The sequence below is a fragment of the Mytilus galloprovincialis genome, chromosome 1 (assembly GCF_965363235.1).
Source record: "Mytilus galloprovincialis chromosome 1, xbMytGall1.hap1.1, whole genome shotgun sequence".
Taxonomy (NCBI): domain Eukaryota; kingdom Metazoa; phylum Mollusca; class Bivalvia; order Mytilida; family Mytilidae; genus Mytilus; species Mytilus galloprovincialis.
The window spans coordinates 40,841,432-40,864,298 of NC_134838.1; the positions used below are offsets into that span (position 1 = coordinate 40,841,432).

Here is a 22,867-nt window from a genome sequence, read left to right on the forward strand (position 1 = left end):
CATCGACTTAGTGGTTATAAATAAATGACACAGAAAACTATTTCCTGCCTAAAATTTCGATGCTATAATGTAAATGTTTCAATTTGATTGTGGACATTTTATAACCGAAATAATGAGGATTTTCTAGAAAAAAAAAATCTTTTTTCAGCTGTATTACGGAAGTTTGGGTTATCACTACTCTTAAACTGTGTGCTTGATTTGTCCTTTAATTTGTACTCCTTTAACGAACGGCTATTATGAGTCTTTTAATTTTGCAAAATGTCTGTATCAAATAATGTCTGGAATACAACACTCGATCCTCAATTGATCCAATTCATTTTTTTTAAATTGTTTAAAAAAAAATCCCCATATAAAATCTATTACTCTTGACTTTGTTTTTTGAGTCAACATATAGCACAGGAGTCGTCACCTCACCAATATATTTTCAAATTGAGAAAGGCCAGACGTGCTTTTCGTCTTCAATAGACATCAGTGACCCTCAGATCATAAAACTTAGAAAGTAAAACAAGTAAGAGCTTTGAGGACCCAAAAAAAGATTACCCAAATACGGCTAAATATGCCTAAATAATCCTTAGTATTTCGAATAGTTCATTCATTGTTAAGATATCAATGTAGGCAGCTTAAGGCGGGAATGTGACATTCATTTCTTTAGTACTCATTCTTCATTGGTTCTCTATATACTATTGACAACAGGGTTATAGACAGCTGCGAAATTGTAGCAGAAAGTGCCTACTATGTTTTAGCCTATAGTTGCTTAAAGTTGTTGACCAATGAATAGTCTTTTTTATGTTTTTTTGTGTGTGTCTTATAAAGTGTCGTTCCTGCTTTAAATCTAAATTCGGTCACAAAACTATTTTGCATTCTTGGTTTTGATGTTCATTGATGCATGTATGCATGAACGAATTGTTCATCGGATTTTGTCTAATGCTTAGTCCGTTGCTGTGTGTGTTACATTTTAATGTTGTGTCGTTGTTCTCCTGTGATATTTAATGCGTTTCCCTCAGTTTTAGTTTGTTGCCCCGATTTTGTTTTTTGTCCATAGATTTATGAGTTTTGAACAGTGGTATACTACTGTTGCCTTTATTTATCGATATCTTTTGAGTGTTAATTTCAAACGAAACTAACTTAACTTAAGCTAAAAGATATCTATAAAGTGATATGTATCATGAATGCTATTACACATTCGAATATGTATGCTACTTTTATGAACACAAATTTACATGACTTAGTGATCTTGTGATATTTTTATGCAAATTGACCAGTCAGGATTATGTTTTAGATTGTCTAGTCCAAATGCAGCTTACATGTGATTAGCACCATTTTCATTTTACCAACGCAAATTAATCATATCGCATTGTAAAGCTATTTCGTTCTGTGTTATTGACATCAGGTCTATGTCTGGGACGCGATTTAAATCCAAACATCTTTCTAAATTTCCTTCGAAAATTTGTATTGCACAATGGATAAAGAAAAGGATTAAGTGTCGAATTAAGATATCCAATCCACGTCATTGCGGTTAGAAGTCCTGGATCAATACATCCATCACAGAATGCGACAACGAGAAATAAAATAAAGTATGGTAGAAAACAAAGCGTAAAAGCTCCCATGATTACTCCAAGCTGTCTTGCCGCTTTTATTTCTTTTGTCAATGAAGAACTTCTACGAATATTACGAAGACGGTGTCCAATGTTAAGTAATTTTGAAATGCGTCTATGCGAGTCATCGTTCAGTGTTGTTAAGCGATTTTTACCGTTTATATGGGCTTTCTGACTAGCAACTGAGGTATGGTCCATTATGTTCGTTGCCTGTCGAATTTGTTTCAAACCATTAGTGAGTGAATATAGTGACTTCTTTTTCTGTGTTAGCGGAGGCTCTAGCGACCTTACAGACTGTCGATCTTCACTACTAGAACTTCCCGTCGGTGTTCCGGAAGGAGGAGACTGATCTATACCTATATCACAGGCATATGATGTAGGTCCACTCTGACATGAACCATTCATTTGTTTTTTGTAATAATATCGCTCCAATTTTTCTGTTGTGGAATCGAATACACCCTCATCGTAAATGTATTCAATACGTCGTTTAGGAATATATCGCGTGTTAAACTCAGTGACATGGAATTCTCGATAGGCTTTTGGTATCACATTATTACGTCGACGAGTTCTATAAGTTGTTTGTTGACAATTATTTCCATGAACTGAGTAAAATCCACTTGAAAAATGCATTTTTGAATCTTCTTTGAGAGAAGTTGTTAAATTGTTTTCACTGCTATCATCTAATGTTTGGGAATCTAAGCTTGGTAAAAATTGAACAGTTGGATGTTTTGATGTGTGTCTCTGCCCAAGTTCTAATGCTGAACGTTTTCGAATTTCATGAAATACTTTTCCATAAAGACATATCATTATAGTAAGTGGAAGATAAAAATTAAAGAAAGCTGTTATTACTTTGAATGCTGAATCCTTTGCATATTCAGTCTCACAAACATTGGAAGGTATACTTCTTATACCACCGAACACAAAGAAATGCCATCCAACAATTGGAATTATCCACAGTGATGACAAGAACCAAACAAAAGATATCATAAATAACGCCCTCTTTTTCGTTCGTTTTCTAATATACTTCAAAGGTGACTTTACAGAACAGTATCTATCAACACTCAATATAAACAAATTAAATATAGACGCCGTGCTGGCTATGTAATCCACAGATATCCATAACTGGCATAGTCCTACACCAAAATACCATTGTTCGGTGAAGATATATATAGCACTAATTGGCATAACAAACATACCAACAATTAAATCGGCCACAGCGAGGCTTACTATGTACATGTTGCTTACCTGAAAAGATAAAAGAATATATATTTAACCAATTTTTTGATATATAAAAGTACCTTTTTTAATTACTATTATTTGTATTCAAATAATACCAACAGAAGTTTATTATGACGTCATAAGGAAAAAGCTTTTATTAATTTATGAAGAAACAAATAAAACTAACAAAAAATGATAAATAAAGGAACACGAATCAAAACGTTGGAACATTTGTTAATCCGGAAAACTTTAACCCCATTCGGTTCATTGTACTACCAAAAATGAAATTTGATATTGAACAAGATTTATTAATTTTCCAAGAAAATATATGATACAAGAGTGTTTTTTTTTTTTTTTTTTTTTTTTTTGTCTATTGTCATACAAAAACAATTAGACGAAGAAAAAAAAACTTTCGTCTATTTTAATTGACAATGCAAAGGTTTCCTTTGGGAAGTAGTAATTTATAACTTAATGATAATCAAACATAGTGTATTTTCATGTTTTAATTTTAAGTCATTCCATCAAAAAGAGCAAATCGCCTGCGCTCAAATTGCAGGCTTAATTGTTATTAAAAATATTCCAACAGACTTCTCGCAAAGTTCTTAACTGTCTTGATTATAATTGATCTATCAACAATTTCATTAACAAAAACATCGCAACATCAAATTTGATTTTTAGTTAAAAGAAAACTGTTTACTTGTTCAGTAATTTTCTTAATACGATGTTTAGACGGTTAATTTTTATGCTCAATTTTATAATATTCAACTAAATATATATTTTTGAGGTTTGCTAAAGATAATCTGCAAAAAAGGGAAACCATAAATAACTAGAGATCACAAATAGTTATCAAAGGTACCAGGATTATAATTTAGTACGCCAGACGCGCGTTTCATCTACAAAAGACTCATCAGTGACGCTCATATCAAAATATTTATAAAGCCAAACTAGTACAAAGTTGAAGAGCATTGAGGATCCAAAATTTCTAAAAAGTTGTGCCAAATACGACTAAGGTAATCTATACCTGGGATAAAAAAATCCTTGGTTTTTCCAAAAAAAATCAAAGTTTTGTAAACAGGAAATTTATAAAAATGACCACATTATTGAAATTCATGTCAACACCAAAGTGTTGACTATTGGGCTGGTGATACCCTCGGGGACGAAACGTCCACCAGCAGTGGCATCGACCCAGTGGTGTAAATAGTTATCAAAGGTAGCAGGATTATAATTTAGTACGCCAGACGCGCGTTTCGTCTACATGAGACTCATCAGTGACGCTCATATCAAAATATTTATAAAGCCAAACAAGTACAAAGTTGAAGACCATTGAGGATCCAAAATTTCTGAAAAGTTGTGCAAAATACGACTAAAGTAATCTATGCCTAGGATAAGAAAATCCTTAGTTTTTTCAAAAATACAAAAGTTTTTACAAAAATACGAAATAACATTACAACCAGACAGTGGTTGAATGGGATAATTAGGTCTTTCCACTTTTCTATGGAAAGACCTATTGTTTTTCTTTTTTCCGCCTTATTTTGTTCTTGCGATAAATATTTGTTTCGCAATATGTCGCTTAGATATTTGGTATATGATATCGAACAGTTTATGCGCTTTTGAAATTTACCCTGCGTAACCCAATACTTTTCTTTGTAGGAGTTATCCCCCAAACACTGTTTTCCTTGTGTCCACTATTCCTTAGCAACCGTAAAAGATTACGACAAATTTATTTTATTAAATTCCTCATTATATCCTTCGCATGATTTGTCCTATTTTGACCGAAGCAATATGAACGCTCCATATGAGAGTTATTTCCCCTTATGCATTTAATATAAGTGATATGCATCTCTATCTTGTAAACCATAAGTGATAGAGACCTAGGATCTTTAAATTTGAGGTCCTTGGTCTAGAAAAATGAAAATTAGGTCAAGGTCAAAGGTCAAGATATTAACAAATTATTTTTACTAAATTGTTAGTTGCGACATGTCCTAACACGTAAATTTTGATTGCAAGGGTACGTTGAATATAAAAGGGATTTTTCTCCCCTTTTGTATTTAAAAATATGCGTATGGTGATATAACTCATTAACCAAATATAATTGAGACCTATGGTCTTTTAATTTGAGGACCTTGGTTTATGACCTTGAAATTGATCTCAAGGTAATAGCTTAATTTGACGTTCTAGATTTTGACCTTTGCTTTTACCTCATATGTATACATGATCAAGCCATGAGACTGTTATCAAAAGGTATCAATCCATTTACTTGAAAAAAACAACCGGAAGTGATCTTGGGTTACCGGAAGTAGCTATTTTTGTACTTTATTAATATAAAAGTATATAGAACCAGATATTTTTGGAATCAGTGTCAAGTAAATATTCAAATATTATCGGAGGTTACATTTTTCAAACCGGAAGTAACAAATTATCTCCCTTCTTTAAAAAAAATATTGTATAGAAACCATATATTTTTGGAATCAGCGTACAATAAGCTATCATTTGACGATTGAAATGACATTTTAAACTTAATTTTACAACTTTCATATTAAAATACAATGTTTTTGGTGGAAATACCTTCAATAGTTCTCTGAACAATTCGTTTTTAATTCTCAATATAATTTTAATGAATCAGATAACAAATCCTTATGTCTAGATTACCAATGATTGCAACGCAACACATAAAGAACATAAGCTATGCAAACATTGTCTAAACATATATATCTTCATTCTTATAAAGCCAACGTAATACATCGGTACAAAGATAACAAATTACAATATCAACAACACAAGTGAGTGAAATGTAGAAAAATCTACTTTTGCTTATTAGCAGTACATAACAAACAGTCAGTTGAGCATGCGTATATTTTTCACAACATCTATTTATAATATTCAAAGATTGCTCTAATATTAAAAGTACAAATTGAGAATATATGACGTGAGAATGTCATATTTGGTTTTGTTGTATAACAGTCTAACCTACTTGCACTCATGGCTCATTTTGTCCAAGTAAATGATTGTTTCTTTATAAATCTGGCAGAATGATGTCAAGTATGCAAAATTACGGAATTCAAACAATCTTGACAACCCGGGCTCTGGAGAAAACGACCTTTAAGAACTAAACTATGTACAGAAGATATTCGATTAAACAAACGAAAAAAGAAAAAAAAAATAAGTGCTTAGGGACAAGATAGTGGTTGAATTGAAATTAATCGAAATATAATTGTTAATTAATCGGATTACAACTCGTAATTTCCTTTATAACTAATCATTAAAACACAACAAAGGATTCGCTAAAGGTTATGCACAATGTCGTGCCGAGTGAACTGTACAAACACAAATTTTGATTATAAACCAGTAAACGACAACACGTGTAACTTTACATTTTTTTAAATATTGATCAAAGTCAGCTCAGCAGTTCGTGTTTTACGTCATTTAATTCTACTATTTAACGATTACAGCAATTTCAAAAAGTACAAGTTTCAAATAAATGACATGAAGATGTTTCATATGGCTTAGTTGAATTATAGTCTAACCTATTTGTACTGACGTCTTCCTTTGTTCAAGTAAATGATTGCTCCCTTATAAGTCTGCTGTGTTGATATCAAGTTTTCAATGTTACGTAATTCAAACATTCTTGGCAGCTTACGCTCGGAAGATATATATTTCCGTCTTTTTAAAAAGACCTTTTAGAACTATATTGTATTTGAAAGATATTTGATGAGGCAAATAAAAAAAAACCGCTAAGGGACAAGATAGCGGATTATTCTATAATAAATCAGATTACAACTCGTAATTTCCTTTATTACTAATTATTAAAATACAACAGAGGAACAGCGAAAAGTTATGAAAAACATCATGCCGAGTGAATTGAACAAAATACATTTGAATTATAAACCAGAAAGCGACGACAAGTTCACCTTTAAGTATTTTTTTAAAAATAATCGAAGGAAACCCAACAGTTCGTTTTTTTTACAACATCTAATTCCAATATTTAACGATTACAGTAATTTTAAAAGTACAAATTGCGAATTTATGACATTAAGATGTTGCATATGGCTAAGTTGTATTACAGTATAACCTACTTGTACTCATGTCTCCTTTTGTTCAAGTAAATGATTGCTGCTTTATAAGTCTACATTGATATCAAGTATGCAATTTTACGTAATTCAAACATTCTTGGCAGCTCACACTCGGAAGGTATCTAATTTTGTCTTTTTAAAACGACTACATTGTGTATGACAGATATTTGATTAGTCAAAAAAAAAAACGTGCTAAGGGACAAGATAGCGGATGACTTGAAATTATTTTAAAATAATTGATAATAAATCTGATTATAATTCGTATTTTTCTTTATTACTAATTATTAAAACACAACAAGGAAGAGGTTAATGTTATGTTTAATTTCGTACTGGGTGAACTATACATAATCAAATTTTGAGTATAAACCAGTAGTCGACAATACGTGTACATTTATGTCTTTTTCAAACGGTGATCGAAGTCAGCCCATCCGTTCTTGTTTTTACGTCATCTAGTTCAAATATTTATCGATTGTAAGAATTTTAAAAGTACAAATTGCGATTTATGACACGAAGATGGTAATGTTGTATTACAGTAGTTAAACCTACTTGTCCTCACGTCTCCTATTTTTCAAGTAAATGATTGCTCCCTTATAAGTCTGCTGTGTTGATATCAAGTTTTCAATGTTACGTAATTCAAACATTCTTGGCAGCTTACGCTCGGAAGATATATATTTCCGTCTTTTTAAAAAGACCTTTTAGAACTGTATTGTATATGAAAGATATTTGATGAGGCAATAAAAAAAAACCGCTAAGGGACAAGATAGCGGATTATTCTATAATAAATCAGATTACAAATCGTAATTTCCTTTATTACTAATTATTAAAATACAACAGAGGAACAGCGAAAAGTTATGAAAAACATCATGCCGAGTGAATTGAACAAAATACATTTGAATTATAAACCAGAAAGCGACGACAAGTTCACCTTTAAGTATTTTTTTAAAAATAATCGAAGGAAACCCAACAGTTCGTTTTTTTACAACATCTAATTCCAATATTTAACGATTACAGTAATTTTAAAAGTACAAATTGCGAATTTATGACATTAAGATGTTGCATATGGCTACGTTGTATTACAGTATAACCTACTTGTACTCATGTCTCCTTTTGTTCAAGTAAATGATTGCTGCTTTATAAGTCTACATTGATATCAAGTATGCAATTTTACGTAATTCAAACATTCTTGGCAGCTCACACTCGGAAGGTATCTATTTTTGTCTTTTTAAAACGACTACATTGTGCATGACAGATATTTGATTAGGCAAAAAAAAAAAAACGTGCTAAGGGACAAGATAGCGGATGACTTGAAATGATTTTAAAATAATTGATAATAAATCTGATTATAATTCGTATTTTCCTTTATTACTAATTATTAAAACAGAACAAGGAAGAGGTTAATGTTATGTTTAATTTCGTACTGGGTGAACTATACATAATCAAATTTTGAGTATAAACCAGTAGTCGACAATACGTGTACATTTATGTCTTTTTCAAACGGTGATCGAAGTCAGCCCATCCGTTCTTGTTTTTACGTCATCTAGTTCAAATATTTTTCGATTGCAGGAATTTTAAAAGTACAAATTGCGATTTATGACACGAAGATGGTAATGTTGTATTACAGTAGTTAAACCTACTTGTCCTCACGTCTCCTATTTTTCAAGTAAATGATTGCTCCCTTACAAGTCCGATATATTCATATTATGTATGCAATATTACGCAACTCAAACAATCTTAGCAGCTCGGGCTCGGAAGAAATCTTATTTAGTCTTTTTAGACTTAAACGTGTATCGCGCTTAGGGGACAGTATTAACAATGAATTGAAACTATTCAAAATATCATTTTAAATAAATCAGATTACAACTCCCACTTCCGTAATTACTAACTATTAAAACTCAATAAAGGAAGAGCTAAAAGCTATAGAAAACGTGGCTGAACTACACGAAATCATGTTTTGATTATTTTCAAACAGGCGACAACACGTGTAAGTTTATCTATCACGAAATGTCAGCTCAGGGTGAGTATTTTTTGTTTAACGTGGCTCGGCCCTTTAACAGTGCGCATATTTTAACGCATGTTTTTTACGACGACTGCCTTGGGAACGGTCGCTTTTAGGGGTCTTCTCAAAAATAACTTTGACGACCTTGGAACGCGGGCGTGTATGAAAGCACCCTTGACGATGTAAACAAATGATGCAAAACGTTCTTCAAAACAGGAAATATGTTCGATCAGAAATTCAAAGCGCTTTCTTCACATTGAAAATGTTTTGCCAATGACGCAATGATTAACTGTAAACAAATGATAGCGATGTAAACAACTTCATGTCATCGTATAGCTTTCAAAAACATGTAAACGTGTGACCCGTATCAGAGACATATATGTGTATATATGTCTCTGTCCGTATAGTATGCTTTAAAAGCATCGGGGCGGGTTTATTTTCAAGCTATAATCCGTTTGGCGTTTTATAACAGTTTGTTTCTGTCATAACTCTATTTAAAACTTGAAATATCTTTATTTTCAAGTATTTTTTGGAGTTTATTCCCGAGTATGCGATATATTTTTCCACTGCAAAATTTTGATAATTATAGTTAAATATTTTTTTATTTTCCCCAAAACAAATTTGAACATGCCAATTTTCTAACAGACTTAATACTTGACAGGCACACCTAACATTTTAATTTAAAGATTTGTTTACCTGCACGAAAATCATTTGAAATTTTTTCTCGTATCACAATTCCATGATTTCCGGAACAATAGACTAAGTCCTATAATCTAAGACCTCGGGGCCAATGTTTTCTATTTTTATGATACTTTTCTTCTATTACTTATTTTGCTGAATTGTTATTTTGTTGATTTGCAATTTCCTGTCGTATCTATCAATATGTCAACCGAGTTCATATTAAAAAAAAAAAAAAACAAATATCAGCATTAAAACTAAAATAATTGAATCAGAGCACTGGGTTTTATTAAAATAGACTAATGGATCCAGCAACTTATTTAACTAAAATGATAATTTGTTTTCCTGCAGAAATAAAACGACACTTCAATAATTTGCTGTTTTCCGCCTTTTCATGAAGATGATAATTAATCAATCGGGGCGGATCCAGCCATTTTAAAAGGGGGTTCCCAACCCAGGACAGAAGAGTTAGGGTGTTCCAACTATATTTCCCCATTCTATCGTCCAAAAAAGGGGAGTTCCAATCCCCGGAACCCTCCCCCTGGATCCACCACTGTCAAAAGTAACCGGGACTGGCCTAGTATTCCAACCTTATATATCGGTCTATGATATAATTCCTCAATGCTGCATTCTTTGCGGAGAACCGCAAAATTTTTGGTTTCACGATGTCGGGATTTTGCTAGGACATACACACGCAGCGTGCCGGACAGTCTCAAATACTACTAAAGACTTTATATATAAAAAAATCTATACTACTACTAGGTTCAGGAAAAGTTTGGATTGTAATTTAAAAACTACGCCCAGTACACAGGAACGCTCTATTAGCCGGTGATGTTGGCAAACTTTAACTTCTATCTTAATTTTTGACATGCTCTTTTAAAAGGTAAGCTAATAAGAAAAGTTCTTGATTAAAAAAAATATAGTCAAGTGATGTCATTGCGGCAAAAAAATGTGAATGACAATTTTGTTTTGAACACTGATTTGATCTTACCGTGGCAAAGAAATGCATAACTAATCATCGATCTATGCGTGATGATAAAAGGAGATAATGTTTTTTTTATTTATAATATTGAATTTTAAATTTGAACTTTGGTGGATAGTTGTTTCATTGGCAATCATACCACATCTGCTTATTTTCATATCGTGTGGTTAACATAGAAATATGACAGATGATCCCTTGATTAGACAGGGTGTTCAAACAGCTGGATATATACATACGAAGCCTCGTAGGGTAAAAACGGGGAATTTTGCCTATACATGCACCAAGCATAATTGTCCATTCATTTTCTTATGGCAGTCCATATATCTAGCTCCTCTTACTTTGCATAACTTTCATAATTGATACTTATCTGCATGTTCTCATCCGTATTATGCTTGAAATATTTGCCAGTGATCATTCAGTATGCAAATTAAATTTTCATTATGTGCAATCATATAAAACAAGAATGTGTCCATAGTACACGGATGCCCCACTCGCGCTATCATTTTCTATGTTCAGTGGACCGTGAAATTGGGGTCAAAATTATAATTTGGAATTATAATTAGAAAGATCATATCATAGGGAACATGTGTACTAAGTTTCAAGTTGATGTAACTTTAACTTCATCAAAATTACCTTGACCAAAAACTTTAACCTGAACTTCGCACTATCATTTTCTATGTTCAGTGGACCATGAAATTGGGGTCAAAACTATAATTTGGCATTAAAATTAGAAAGATCATATCATGGGGAACATGTGTACTAAGTTTCAAGTTGATTGGACTTCAACTTCTTCAAAAACTACCTTGACCAAAAACTTTAACCTGAAGCGAACGGACGCACAGACGGACGAACGAACGGAGGCACAGACCAGAAAACATAATGCCCCTCTACTATCGTAGGTGGGGCATAAAAACGTAATTTCTGGTACTTTTATTTGTTTGACTATGCGATATATCAGTTTATGGTAATTGTTGAAGTCCGTTCGGGGACATAATTGTTATCTTCTATGTAAATTGGTCTCTGGTGAAGAGTTCCCTCATAAACAATGATACCCCATCTTCCTATTTGTATACCCTATGCAACGAAGTGGCGAAGGGTATAATGTTTTTAACCCGTCCGTCCGTCCATCAGCCAGTCTATCAGTCCTGTTTCTTGTCATCACAACTCTCAAACCGCCCAACAAAATTTCATGAAACCATTTCAGATAATAAGGACATACTATGCAGATGTGCATATCGACAGGAATTTACGAGTCAAGTTTTTTCTATGAGTTATGCCCCTTTGAACTTATTTGCTTCAATATACTACTGCATGTTTGTCCTTGCAACTCCTGTCAAACCGCACAATAGAATTTTATGAAACCTTTTTAGATAAGGACATACTATTTAGATGTACACATTTTTTTTTCTAGGAGTAAGGCCCCTTTGAACTTATTTGCTTCAATATACTACTGCAACAGTGTGTCATTGCAACTCCTCTCAAACCGCACAACAGAATTTCATGAAACCTTTTTAGATAATAAGGACATACTATGTAGATGTGCATATCGACAGAAAATTATCCTGATTCAATTTTTTTTCTTAGCTATTTTATTTCTCCAGTGGCAATGTGGGGACTGACTGCCAAAGCAGGACCGGCTTCAGTTATTCACAATATAATCAACCAATGAGCCTGCACCCCATGTCGGACTTTGTAACAATCATCCCATCAACCAAATATTTTGAAACATATTTAGAATTCAAGAAACAGACAAGTCCATGAAAATGAGTTTAAGTTCAGATAAACCCTGCAAGACAGACATATTTGTTTTTCATTCATTCTTTTTTTACATAAATCACCATTAGTTTTCTCATTTGAAATGTTTTAAATTGTTCACTTGTCATTTAAGGCCTTTAAAACCAACTATGCAGAATAGGTTTTACTCATTGTTGAAGTCCATATGGTGACCTACATGTATAGTTATTTCTGTGTTATTTGGTCTCTTGAGTCTTGTGTCTCATTTACAATCATATCAAATCCTCTTATTTGATATTTTAATTTGTTATAATTACATTAGATGTATGTTTCATTATAATATTTTATTCTGATTGGCTAACTGCACATCACATGTTATTCCGTAAGCAGTTGCATTGCTCAATACAACTTTTCATTCATGATAACACGTGCTCCAACAATAAAGTGCACAGGTGAATTAAATAATAAAATATATAAAATTCGTGTTTTCATAATCATAGCTAAATAAAAGGCTGCGCTTTAGCGCATGATACGCCCGTTGCTCTTTTAACTTGTCTTTTATTGGAAAATCCCCCCTTTTTTAAGCATTAAAATTCATAACACGGAAATGTAAAATCTGAAAGGGAGCTTACATCAAAAGATATAAACAATTCACCAAAGTTTCAAGGACATTGGTGAAAGCCTTTTTGAGTTATTGTCCGAAGTGTTAAAAATCCCCTTTTTTTATGAATAAAGCCCCATAAATCCAAAACTTAAAATTTGAAATTTATAAAAATTGAAAGGGAGCTTACATCAATAGATATAAACAATTCACCAAAGTTTCATGGACATTGGTGAAAGCCTTTTTGTTATTGTCAGAAGTGTTAAAAATCCCCCTTTTTTTATGAATAAAGCCCCATAAATCCAAAACTTAAAATCTGAAATTTATAAAAATTGAAAGGGAGCTTACATCAATAGATATAAACAATTCACCAAAGTTTCATGGACATTAGTGAAAGCCTTTTTGAGTTATTGTCCGAAGTGTTGAAAATCCCCTTTTTTTTATGAATAAAGCCCCATAAATCCAAAACTTAAAATCTGAAATTTATAAAAATTGAAAGGGAGCTTACATCAATAGATATAAACAATTCACCAAAGTTTCATGGACATTAGTGAAAGCCTTTTTGAGTTATTGTCCGAAGTGTTGAAAATCCCCCTTTTTTTATGAATAAAGCCCCATAAATCCAAAACTTAAAATCTGAAATTAAAAAAAAACGAAAGGGAGCTTACGTCAATAGATATAAACAATTCACCAAAGTTTCATGGACATTGGTGAAAGCCTTTTTGAGTTATTGTCCGAAGTGTTAAAAATCCCCCCTTTTTTATGAATAAAGCCCCATAAATCCAAAACTTAAAATCTGAAATTAAAAAAAAACGAAAGGGAGCTTACGTCAATAGATATAAACAATTCACCAAAGTTTCATGGAAATTAGTGAAAGCGTTTTTGAGTTATTGTCCGAAGTGTGGACGACGGACGGACGGACGGACGGACGGACGGACAGACGGACGGACGGACAACGGTATACCATAATACGTCCCGTCCCGGGCGTATAAAAATGTAATTATAAGTATTGAATGCTTCTTTTTGTAACTTTATAGGGTTGTAAAAGCGTTGACCGTGCGTACATTTTTAGAATGAAGCGCTTCCGCGCTTCATACAAAATGTACTTCGGTCAACGCTTTTACACCCCAATAAATTTACAAAAAGAAGCATTCAATTCTTAAATAATACATTTAATAATCATTTCATACACCAAATATACATGAAGATGACATATTTATTTCACAATATAGCATATTAAAAGAGGACTTACTGTTGACCAATGAACCATACAAGTGATTATGTGGTCAATGACATTGCCAGACAGAATTGTAAATTATTGCACGCAAATAGTTTATCTACTACATGTACCTTTTAGTATTTATTATTTTTGAGTATATGTCCGACATGTTGACGACGGACAGTCAATGGTATACCATAATATCCTGAAAACGAGCGTAAAAAGCCTCAACTAAATCAAATTTTTGAAACGTGATTGATTTTATTCCTCTAATATCTATATATATGAGATCAAATTTATAAAACATTTATTTATATAATTAATTTCAATGTACTAGTATACATGTAAGAATTGTTGCCATTTATACATCATGTACATGTACAATCATTAGCTGATCAGCTCTATATTTTCATTATTTTTATTCTCCTTCACTGTTTTTTTTTTTTATAAGACTCATATATATGATCTGTATTCATCATTGGGACAGGTAGCAATATATATAGGTGAAGTAGGTCCTTTTGATTGGATTTTTTTAAAGGATTTTGACAGCACTAAAGCATATACATGTAGTTCCAATTTATAGTTGATCTTAGCTCCTTAAGTGGATTGTGGCAACACATATTGCATATATACATGTAGAATGTTGTTCTTAAGTTTCAGCACTTTACGCATAGTTTCCGGTTGCAAGACTAGAATATGATACTGGCTTCTCATGAAATTCTGTCAGTACTTTGCCAATAGTTTCCAAGTAAAGTTGAACATTCCAAGATCACTCTTTCCATTTGCAATGTACATGTACAAATGTACTTGCAGCCTGAAATTAAATATCAGAGTAATTCTGTCAGAAAATCAACAATTATTGACATTCAAAAGCATATAGATGTACACTAGTTCATAATGCCGCTTGCACATAAAGAATGAAAAGAGTGACACCACTCAAGTTGGAGAACAGAAACCTAATTTGGGAGGTACATGCAAGTTTGATAAGACTGACAATGCAAGGGTAACCTTAAAAGAAGTAGAATGGTATAAATTAATATGTGTTTATTTGATAATACATGTTGTAGGTTCGTTTTCATGTGTTTTTGTTTTCCCTTGAGAACACATAAAATATTTTTTTATAATTTAATTTGGTTGAATATATATCGAATTCCTGAACAGAAAATAATGAAAATGAGACACAAAAAAATATAACCAAAAAAATAAACCTGTGATAATACTGCTTCTATTGGTACCAGGATGCTCAAAATCAATCCAAAATATTAAAAAAAAATGTAGTTTTATATACAATATACATGTACAGCTAAAAATCTCAAGTGACAAATACTTATGGCCACACTCTGTACATGTTTAACCCTGATACTTCTGTTACTAGACCTTAAGACATATTGGTATACCTAACTCCCTAGGGGGAGGGGGGGGTTATGGTAAACAAATTGTAATTGATCAAGACGAATCCTTCAATATGGTGTAGGGTTTATCATTTACAAATTAGGCCAATTATATCATATTCTCAAGAAAATAAACAAGTCAATCAAACCCCTTGAGGACCTTAATTGAGGGATGGACAGGGGAATGAGGAATCAGAGAAAAGGGGGTATCTTGGAAATATATTTTGTCATTTTTATTTGGTCTTGGAACAAGGAGATGGAAGTATTGAAATAAAAGGGGGGGGGGGATTTTAGGGTAAAAAGGGAAGGGAAATATAGTTAGGGCTAAGCCTAAGGAGTAGAAACTGTTCCGAGGGAAGTTATGGGGTACCCCACATACATATGACCCTGACTCGGCTAAGAAATTATATATTACAAATGATGATTTAAAAAGACTAATTCATTGACACTAACGGTAGCGTAAAAATGACAGTTGTGGTGCTTCATAGTAGATGTCACCCTTCCTCTTCGGCCGTTTGCACACGGATATTTTTTAAAACTGGCCAGACATGTTTACAACTTGTCTGTAAAGGGTAAAATAAACACATAAATAAGATACCAGCTATAACGATCTCTAACATTAAACATGGAACAGAAATTGAGCCCGTGCAAGGTTTCAGTCGCAGTGATTTTCAACAGTAGCGAGTATTTTGAGACAACCCCCAAGTGTGTATTTTTCGTTATACTGATAACATTTGGCTGCCTAATATATCGAAATCTATGTTTTCTTATGTAATAACTCTACCTTCATCGTTGTATATTCGCCACAATGTCTGTTATGCATGCACATGGTCGTATTCATCAATATAGTATGCTGCTCGGCAATGGCGACCTTGAAATTCCTCTGGTCCGATAATGGCGCCAAATAAGAGGGAAGCAACTCGCGCCAGACAAAATTACCGTATTTCACCAAAATAATCAAAATTTCGCTATTTTGATAACAAACAGTAATACGATAACCACATTTATATTCAGTCATCGTTTATTGACATAATTACAAACATTATTTTATTAAAGCCATCAATAAAGAATTCACAATTAAGTAATTAATGGAGTGCATTGAAATCAGATCTTATGGGGTAGAGGGGTTAAACAAAAGCTCGTAACTTTTTTAAAAGCCTGGTGACCCCCATTTTATTTTACCTTAAAATGTTCGAAAAGTTCATAGCTTTGACATATCTGTTTTTAAAAAAAATCTACCGGGGAAATTTTACGAAAAATCGATTAAACCAATGTTTTTTGCCTTAAACTGAAATTAGAAAATGCAAAATTTAGACATTAATCTGAAAATAAAAGGATTTTTAAGTCAAAAACAACCAAGGCAAAGGTATTAATTTCAAATTCTAATGTTCATACTGACTTGGTTTTAAAAGTCTTTGAATTTGATGTAACCGTTATTGTTGAAAGGGTGGGCATGTTTGGAAATAGGGTCAAAATCGCACATTTCGCTTCAATTTGAGGGGGAAACGAGCCAGGTGACCCCCTTTTTTCTTTGCATTTTTGGATTCAAAATAAAAAGATCTACAAAATATGTGAAAATAAAAAAAATCTACCGGGGGTCCTTATTGGGGTGAGCCACCTTAAACCATCGAATTCTAATATTTAACGAGTGTAGTATTTTTAAAAGTACAAATTGCGAATACGTGACGTAAAGATGTCATACATGCGTTTGTATAACAGTCTTACCTACTTGTACTCACAAGTAAATGATTGTTTCTTTATAAATCTTGTATATTCAGTTCAAGTTTGCAATGTTACGTTATTTCAACAATATTGGCAACTCGTGTTTAGAAAATTTCTATTTTTATCTTTCGAACTTTTAGAACTAACTTGTTGACAGATATTTGATTTTACATACACAAAAAAGCGCCTTTGGGACAGGATAGTGGATGAATTGAGAATTTTCTGAATAAAATTGTTTATAAATTAGATGACAACTCCTAATTCCTAAATAACTAGTTATTGCAACGCAATAGAGAAAGAGCTGAAATTTATACAAACAACTGTTCAAAAAATGAGACCGAATTTTATATAAGCCATATCAATTCATTTGGTAATTATCTTTTTAATTCATTCTTTTGTTCAAATAAGGTTGCCTATTGACAGTTGTTTTGAGTTTAATATCAAGTATGAATTAAAATATTACTACAGTTTAATTAACCAAATTTTAGTTTGACCGAATTGTCACATGTACTTATGAAATTATTTGATGTACTTGAATGTTCTGTTTTCTGCGAATCTATTTAAGGTAACAAAAGCGAAGAATGTTTAAACCAGGCCCTTTTATTGCGTTATACATTGCAACACTTGGGGCTATTTCATTAAGAAAATAGTATGCTGTCAGATGCACTATAAAATAAGAACAAACTGTCAAAAGTTTTGAAAACAATTATTTCGTATATAAATATATGGTTTCCTGCACAACTATTTGAAGAAATAATACAGAAAAATTGATAAATATCAGATAAAAAAAAACCGGGGGATATACAAATTTTATTATACATGTAGGTAGTACTTAACATCAGGCACTCCATGTAGACACTTTTCTGTCATTTAATTTGATGAAGCCAGACTAGTATTTTTCCAAAAGCACTTGTTCAAATTTGTACTTCTACATTTTTGGAACTTCATACGGAATTTCCAGCAATAAAAAGTCCTCTGAATAAATAATAATGCTATAATAAATTCAATCTTTGGGCAATATCTTTCGTTTCGGTTTCAGACAGTAATTGGTTACAATGATAATTTCCAATTAGCTGTATCCAAGTTTTTTGTTACTTTTTGCATCGAACTGATAGATTTGATTGATATCACATTTGCTCTGTACTTGAGAAACAATATGCTATTAACAGTCATTTACGGTTGATAGAAGAGACAAGACACTACAAACGATACCAGTCTTTCGCGGTTAAAAAAGCATTTTAGGTTGACTGTGCTTAACTAATTTTTGCAAGATACTTTTACGATATTTTTTTCTTTAAAACTTTGATATATGGTAAATGCACTGTTTGTATGTGGCGCAGTTATCGTTTTAAATTGAAAGCTTCATGTGATAAGGATAGTATAAAACTAGATTCTTCGTTCTATTCATGTGTCTGATATTTCTCTTTTGCTTTCAAATGTTACATTTCGTGATAAATAAAACTTTCATGTGTTGTCGCCTGTTTGAACATAATCAAAACATGATTTCACGTAGTTCAGCCACCATCACGTTTTCTCTAGGTTTTGGCTCTTCTTTATTGTGTTACGTGCTGTCGCCTACAGGTTCATAATCAAAAGTTTATTTTTCACAGTTTACTCTGCATCTATAAGCCCTCCCTTTGGTGTGTTGTGATAATTTTTTATCAAAGGAAATTACGAGTTGTTATCTAATTTATTAACGATTATTTAGGAATTAACTTGTATTCATTCACTATCTTGTCTCTTAGCGTGTTTTTTTTTTTTTTTTTTCTGCTTAATCAAATATCTGTCATACACAATGTAGTTATAACAGGACGGTTTACAAAGACAAAAATAGATATCTTCCGAACGTGAGCTGCCAAGAATGTTTGAATTACGTAAGATTGAAAACTTGATATCAACACAGCAGACTTATAAGGGAGCAATCATTTACTTGAACAAAAGGAGACGTCAGTACAAATAGGTTATACTGTTATTCAACAAAGCCATATGAAACATATGTATGTCATTATTTGCAACTTGTACTTTTTGAATTGCTGCAATCCTTTAATATTAGAATCAATGTTTTAAAAAAAAACATAAAGGTTCACGTGTTGTCGCCTACTTTTGAGTTCAGTATTTTGTGATTTTACTTGATCACGTTTACAGGTCACTAGTCTTACATGTAATGACACATGTTAAGATAGTCGGCAAGATAAAATCGTTACATACTGTGCTAGTGACCTAATAAAAAAATATGGGGTCAGTAAATTCGGTATGGTGATTCGAGCTTTGCTCTTACCCCACATGGAGTTGACAAACCACATGTATATCGTATAAGGTCACTATCACACTATGTAAATAATAATATCAAAATAGTAAATAATAATATCAAAATAGCATAGCTTGTAAAGATTTAGAAACAAGATAAACAATAGTTCTAGCTATTATTGGTACCCATAGACGTATTTACATTTTTATGCAAATGTGTCCACCATTACGTAAACTTTAACATCATTATTCAAAACATTTGACGTCACATATAAAAGTAATTGTTGCTTGACGTCAAAAGGTGATTCGGAGTAGATCTAAGGTCATTCGGAGGCAAAATACAGCTAAATACCAAAAGTGTAAATACTATACCAGCTTGATCCAGATATTTTATCTTTTAACTCCCCCATAACAAGATCTGTCAGTACAAGGAAATAATGAGATCATTATAAGAATACATCTCTGACACGTATGAATTAATCGAGAAACAACATTTATAACCTAAAAGAATCAATTTTTATCGCCGTGATTCAAAATTTGAATAAAAATTGATTTGATCTTTATATATTTTGCGTTAAATTAATTTGTAAACAGGTAAGGTAGTTTTAATTTTTGATAATTTTTATGATGTCACTATAGCGACAACTTACATAAATTATAAGAGAAAGAGATTGGTTTTAAAATTCAAATTGATTTACACATATAGATTTGATCATGGAATAATTTGCAGTTTAACGTCCATCGTTTAGGCGAATAGCGTTTCAAGACAGAACTTTTATCACTTTATGAGATTATGATTTTGACGATATGTAGATATTGCCATCAGATCTATCTACAAGAAAATAAATTTCATAGAAGTTTTGTTTCAAATTGCCTGCATCAGAAAATGGAAATAATCAGAATCTTTTTGCATACAATATCCTAGTTGTTATCTAAAGCTGTCAGGTTTGCCTTGACAAATTGTATATGCAAATTTCCTATCGTGTCTTTATTTTGAAATATTTTAATAAACAGGGGATGATCTCATGTACTCAGAAAAGGCAATCATACCTTGCTACACATTTGGAACCCGTCGTGATGCTTATTTAATTACAAGTCAATATTCGCATTCGATTATGGGATTAATTTGTAACTACGAAAAAAATGTAGTTTGTTAACGGTCGCTATATATCTGCATTAAGGAGTCCGTCTTGGTTGACAACAATGGTATATCTGTAGACATAGATTTTAATGTGTAATATTCGTCAAGTAAAGCTTTCATCCCATCCATTCCTAGAATCTCAGCATTTCCCGCATGTCAAGAACAAAATGATAAATACTAGGCAGGGAACGCGTATTACTTTGGAGCAACATAAGTAAACCGGTTTGATTTGGGGGTTCATATGCCCGAATCTGTAATGTTTTTGTTGGAAATTACGCACAGAAGAGAACGTAAAGCGGCTTTATTTTATATCTAACGTCGTTTACTTATGACGTTGTACTTTAGTCATCAATACAAATTCATACAGTTCAGACGTCTTTCTTATTACATATGCAGTTTTAATAAAACCACTTTACGATATTGGTACCGTGACCAGAAGAAGATGACTTCAAAGCTATACGAGGGGGACACAGAAGCGCAGTTTCTAGGATTTTAAGAAGATTTGAGGAGAGAAGTGAAACAGAAGAAAATCCGGAAGAGGACGAATTGGAAACTATTCTGGATACATTAAAGGAAAAGCAAGATAGTCTGGAGGATTTGGATACACACATTTTAGATAGCGTACAAGAGGAGGATATAGAGCAAGAAATACTTGACACAGATGAGTATAAATTTAATTTAGAGACGAAAATACGTAAAATTCGTAAATTTATTCACGTTCAAACATCTAATCTAAATGCAGCCGCTAGAAGTTTTTCGCCGCACAATGAGACACTGCAACCCATTGAAAATGTTGGCCCCGTATATAACATAAGAGATGACTCACAAAATACTGGCCTCAATTTCACGTCTTTGCGTTCAAATTCAAGCGTCAATAGCAGCAACTTTCATAAATTACCGAAATTGAATTTACCTACATTTGATGGAAACGTACTTGAATGGCAATTCTTTTGGTATTCTTTTGATTCCGCAATTCACAACAACAACACACTAACCGAAAATCAAAAGTTCAACTACCTAAAATCTTTACTAGAAGGAGAAGCGTCATATACCATTGCCGGATTTGCTCTTACGCACACAAACTACAACAAAGCTATCGAACGCATACATGAAAGATTCGGACAAAAGCATAAGATAATCCAATCGTACATGCAGGCACTATTAGACATTCCCGAACCACACAAATACCCTTTCACAACTAAGAAGTTACTATGACAGAACAGAAACATACATACGTGGACTAGAATCTCTTGGACAAGCCTAAGACTCGTATGGCTCGTTATAAGTACCAGGCATACTTAACAAAATGCCTGGTGAAATACGAAAAAACTTAACACGTGAGCACGGTTCATCAGATTGGTTTCTCGGTGATCTAAGGAGATCTATCTTTAAGGAGCTGGCCATTTATGAGTCTGGTAAAAGTACAGAAACAGGTGAGAGTCCGAGCGCTACAGCTACGTTCTACTCAAACACAAAATCACGTACAATCTGGCCTAAAAACACTTCAACCAATTCAACACAGAAATATCATACCATAAGCTGTGCATACTGCAAGGAACCCCACTATTCGTCAGAATGTACCAAATATACGGATCCAAGCGACCGCATGACAATTGTAAAAAAGGAAAGACTAAGCTTTAATTGTTTAGGGCGACACAGTGTAGCAGATTGTAAATCAAAATCAAACTGCAAGAAATGTAAAAGACGTCACCACACAAGCCTATGCAACAAAGACCACGATAAAGAAACTGCAACTACAAGTAGTACATGTACAGTACAAACACACAACGCGGAGGAAGCTGAGACAACAGTTTTATATTCATCTTTAAATTGTGATCGCCGAAATGTTTTATTAAAGACCCCAATAGCACCACTAAGCTAAAAAGAACAAACGATTGATGAAAAGATCCGTTTTGACGAAGGCGCCACAAGGTCATTTATCACAAGACATTTAGCGAGAAATTGGAGTTAAAACTACAGGAATTGAAGCCATTACGCTATCTAGATTTGGACACGATAATAAGAATAACTATATTGAACATCTAAACACAGCAACAGTGGAGATACAAACTATCTATGGCCAAGAAATACCAGTCGATGTTTTGAGTGTACCTAGAATGAAATTCAAAACAGTGTGGCTGTGGCCATTGATTGACACATTAAATTCATCCATTGACTGGGACAATTTAGGTGAACGTTTGTATGTAACGACCACTGCTCACTATGTACTTTTTAAAGACACTTAAACTATGGGGTCACCAAAGGTTCTCAAC

At 32.8% G+C, this 22,867-nt stretch overlaps 1 protein-coding gene and 1 long non-coding RNA gene across 2 annotated transcripts in view; both read right to left on the bottom strand.

The window, feature by feature from the left end:
- Positions 1–1,022: 1,022 nt before the first annotated feature.
- Positions 1,023–22,867, bottom strand: part of LOC143074493 (histamine H1 receptor-like) — a 72,893-nt gene continuing 51,048 nt past the window's right edge. Inside the window, exon 2 of the mRNA XM_076249930.1 lies at positions 1,023–2,840. Coding sequence (XP_076106045.1) covers positions 1,341–2,840 — 1,500 coding nt within the window. The 3' untranslated portion in view covers positions 1,023–1,340. The remainder of the gene's footprint in view (positions 2,841–22,867) is intronic.
- On the bottom strand, positions 14,073–16,481 carry LOC143074507 (uncharacterized). The gene is made up of 2 exons (XR_012977902.1): positions 16,269–16,481; positions 14,073–14,907 (listed from the first exon to the last, which is right to left on the bottom strand). It is a non-coding gene; the product is annotated as an uncharacterized LOC143074507 (long non-coding RNA).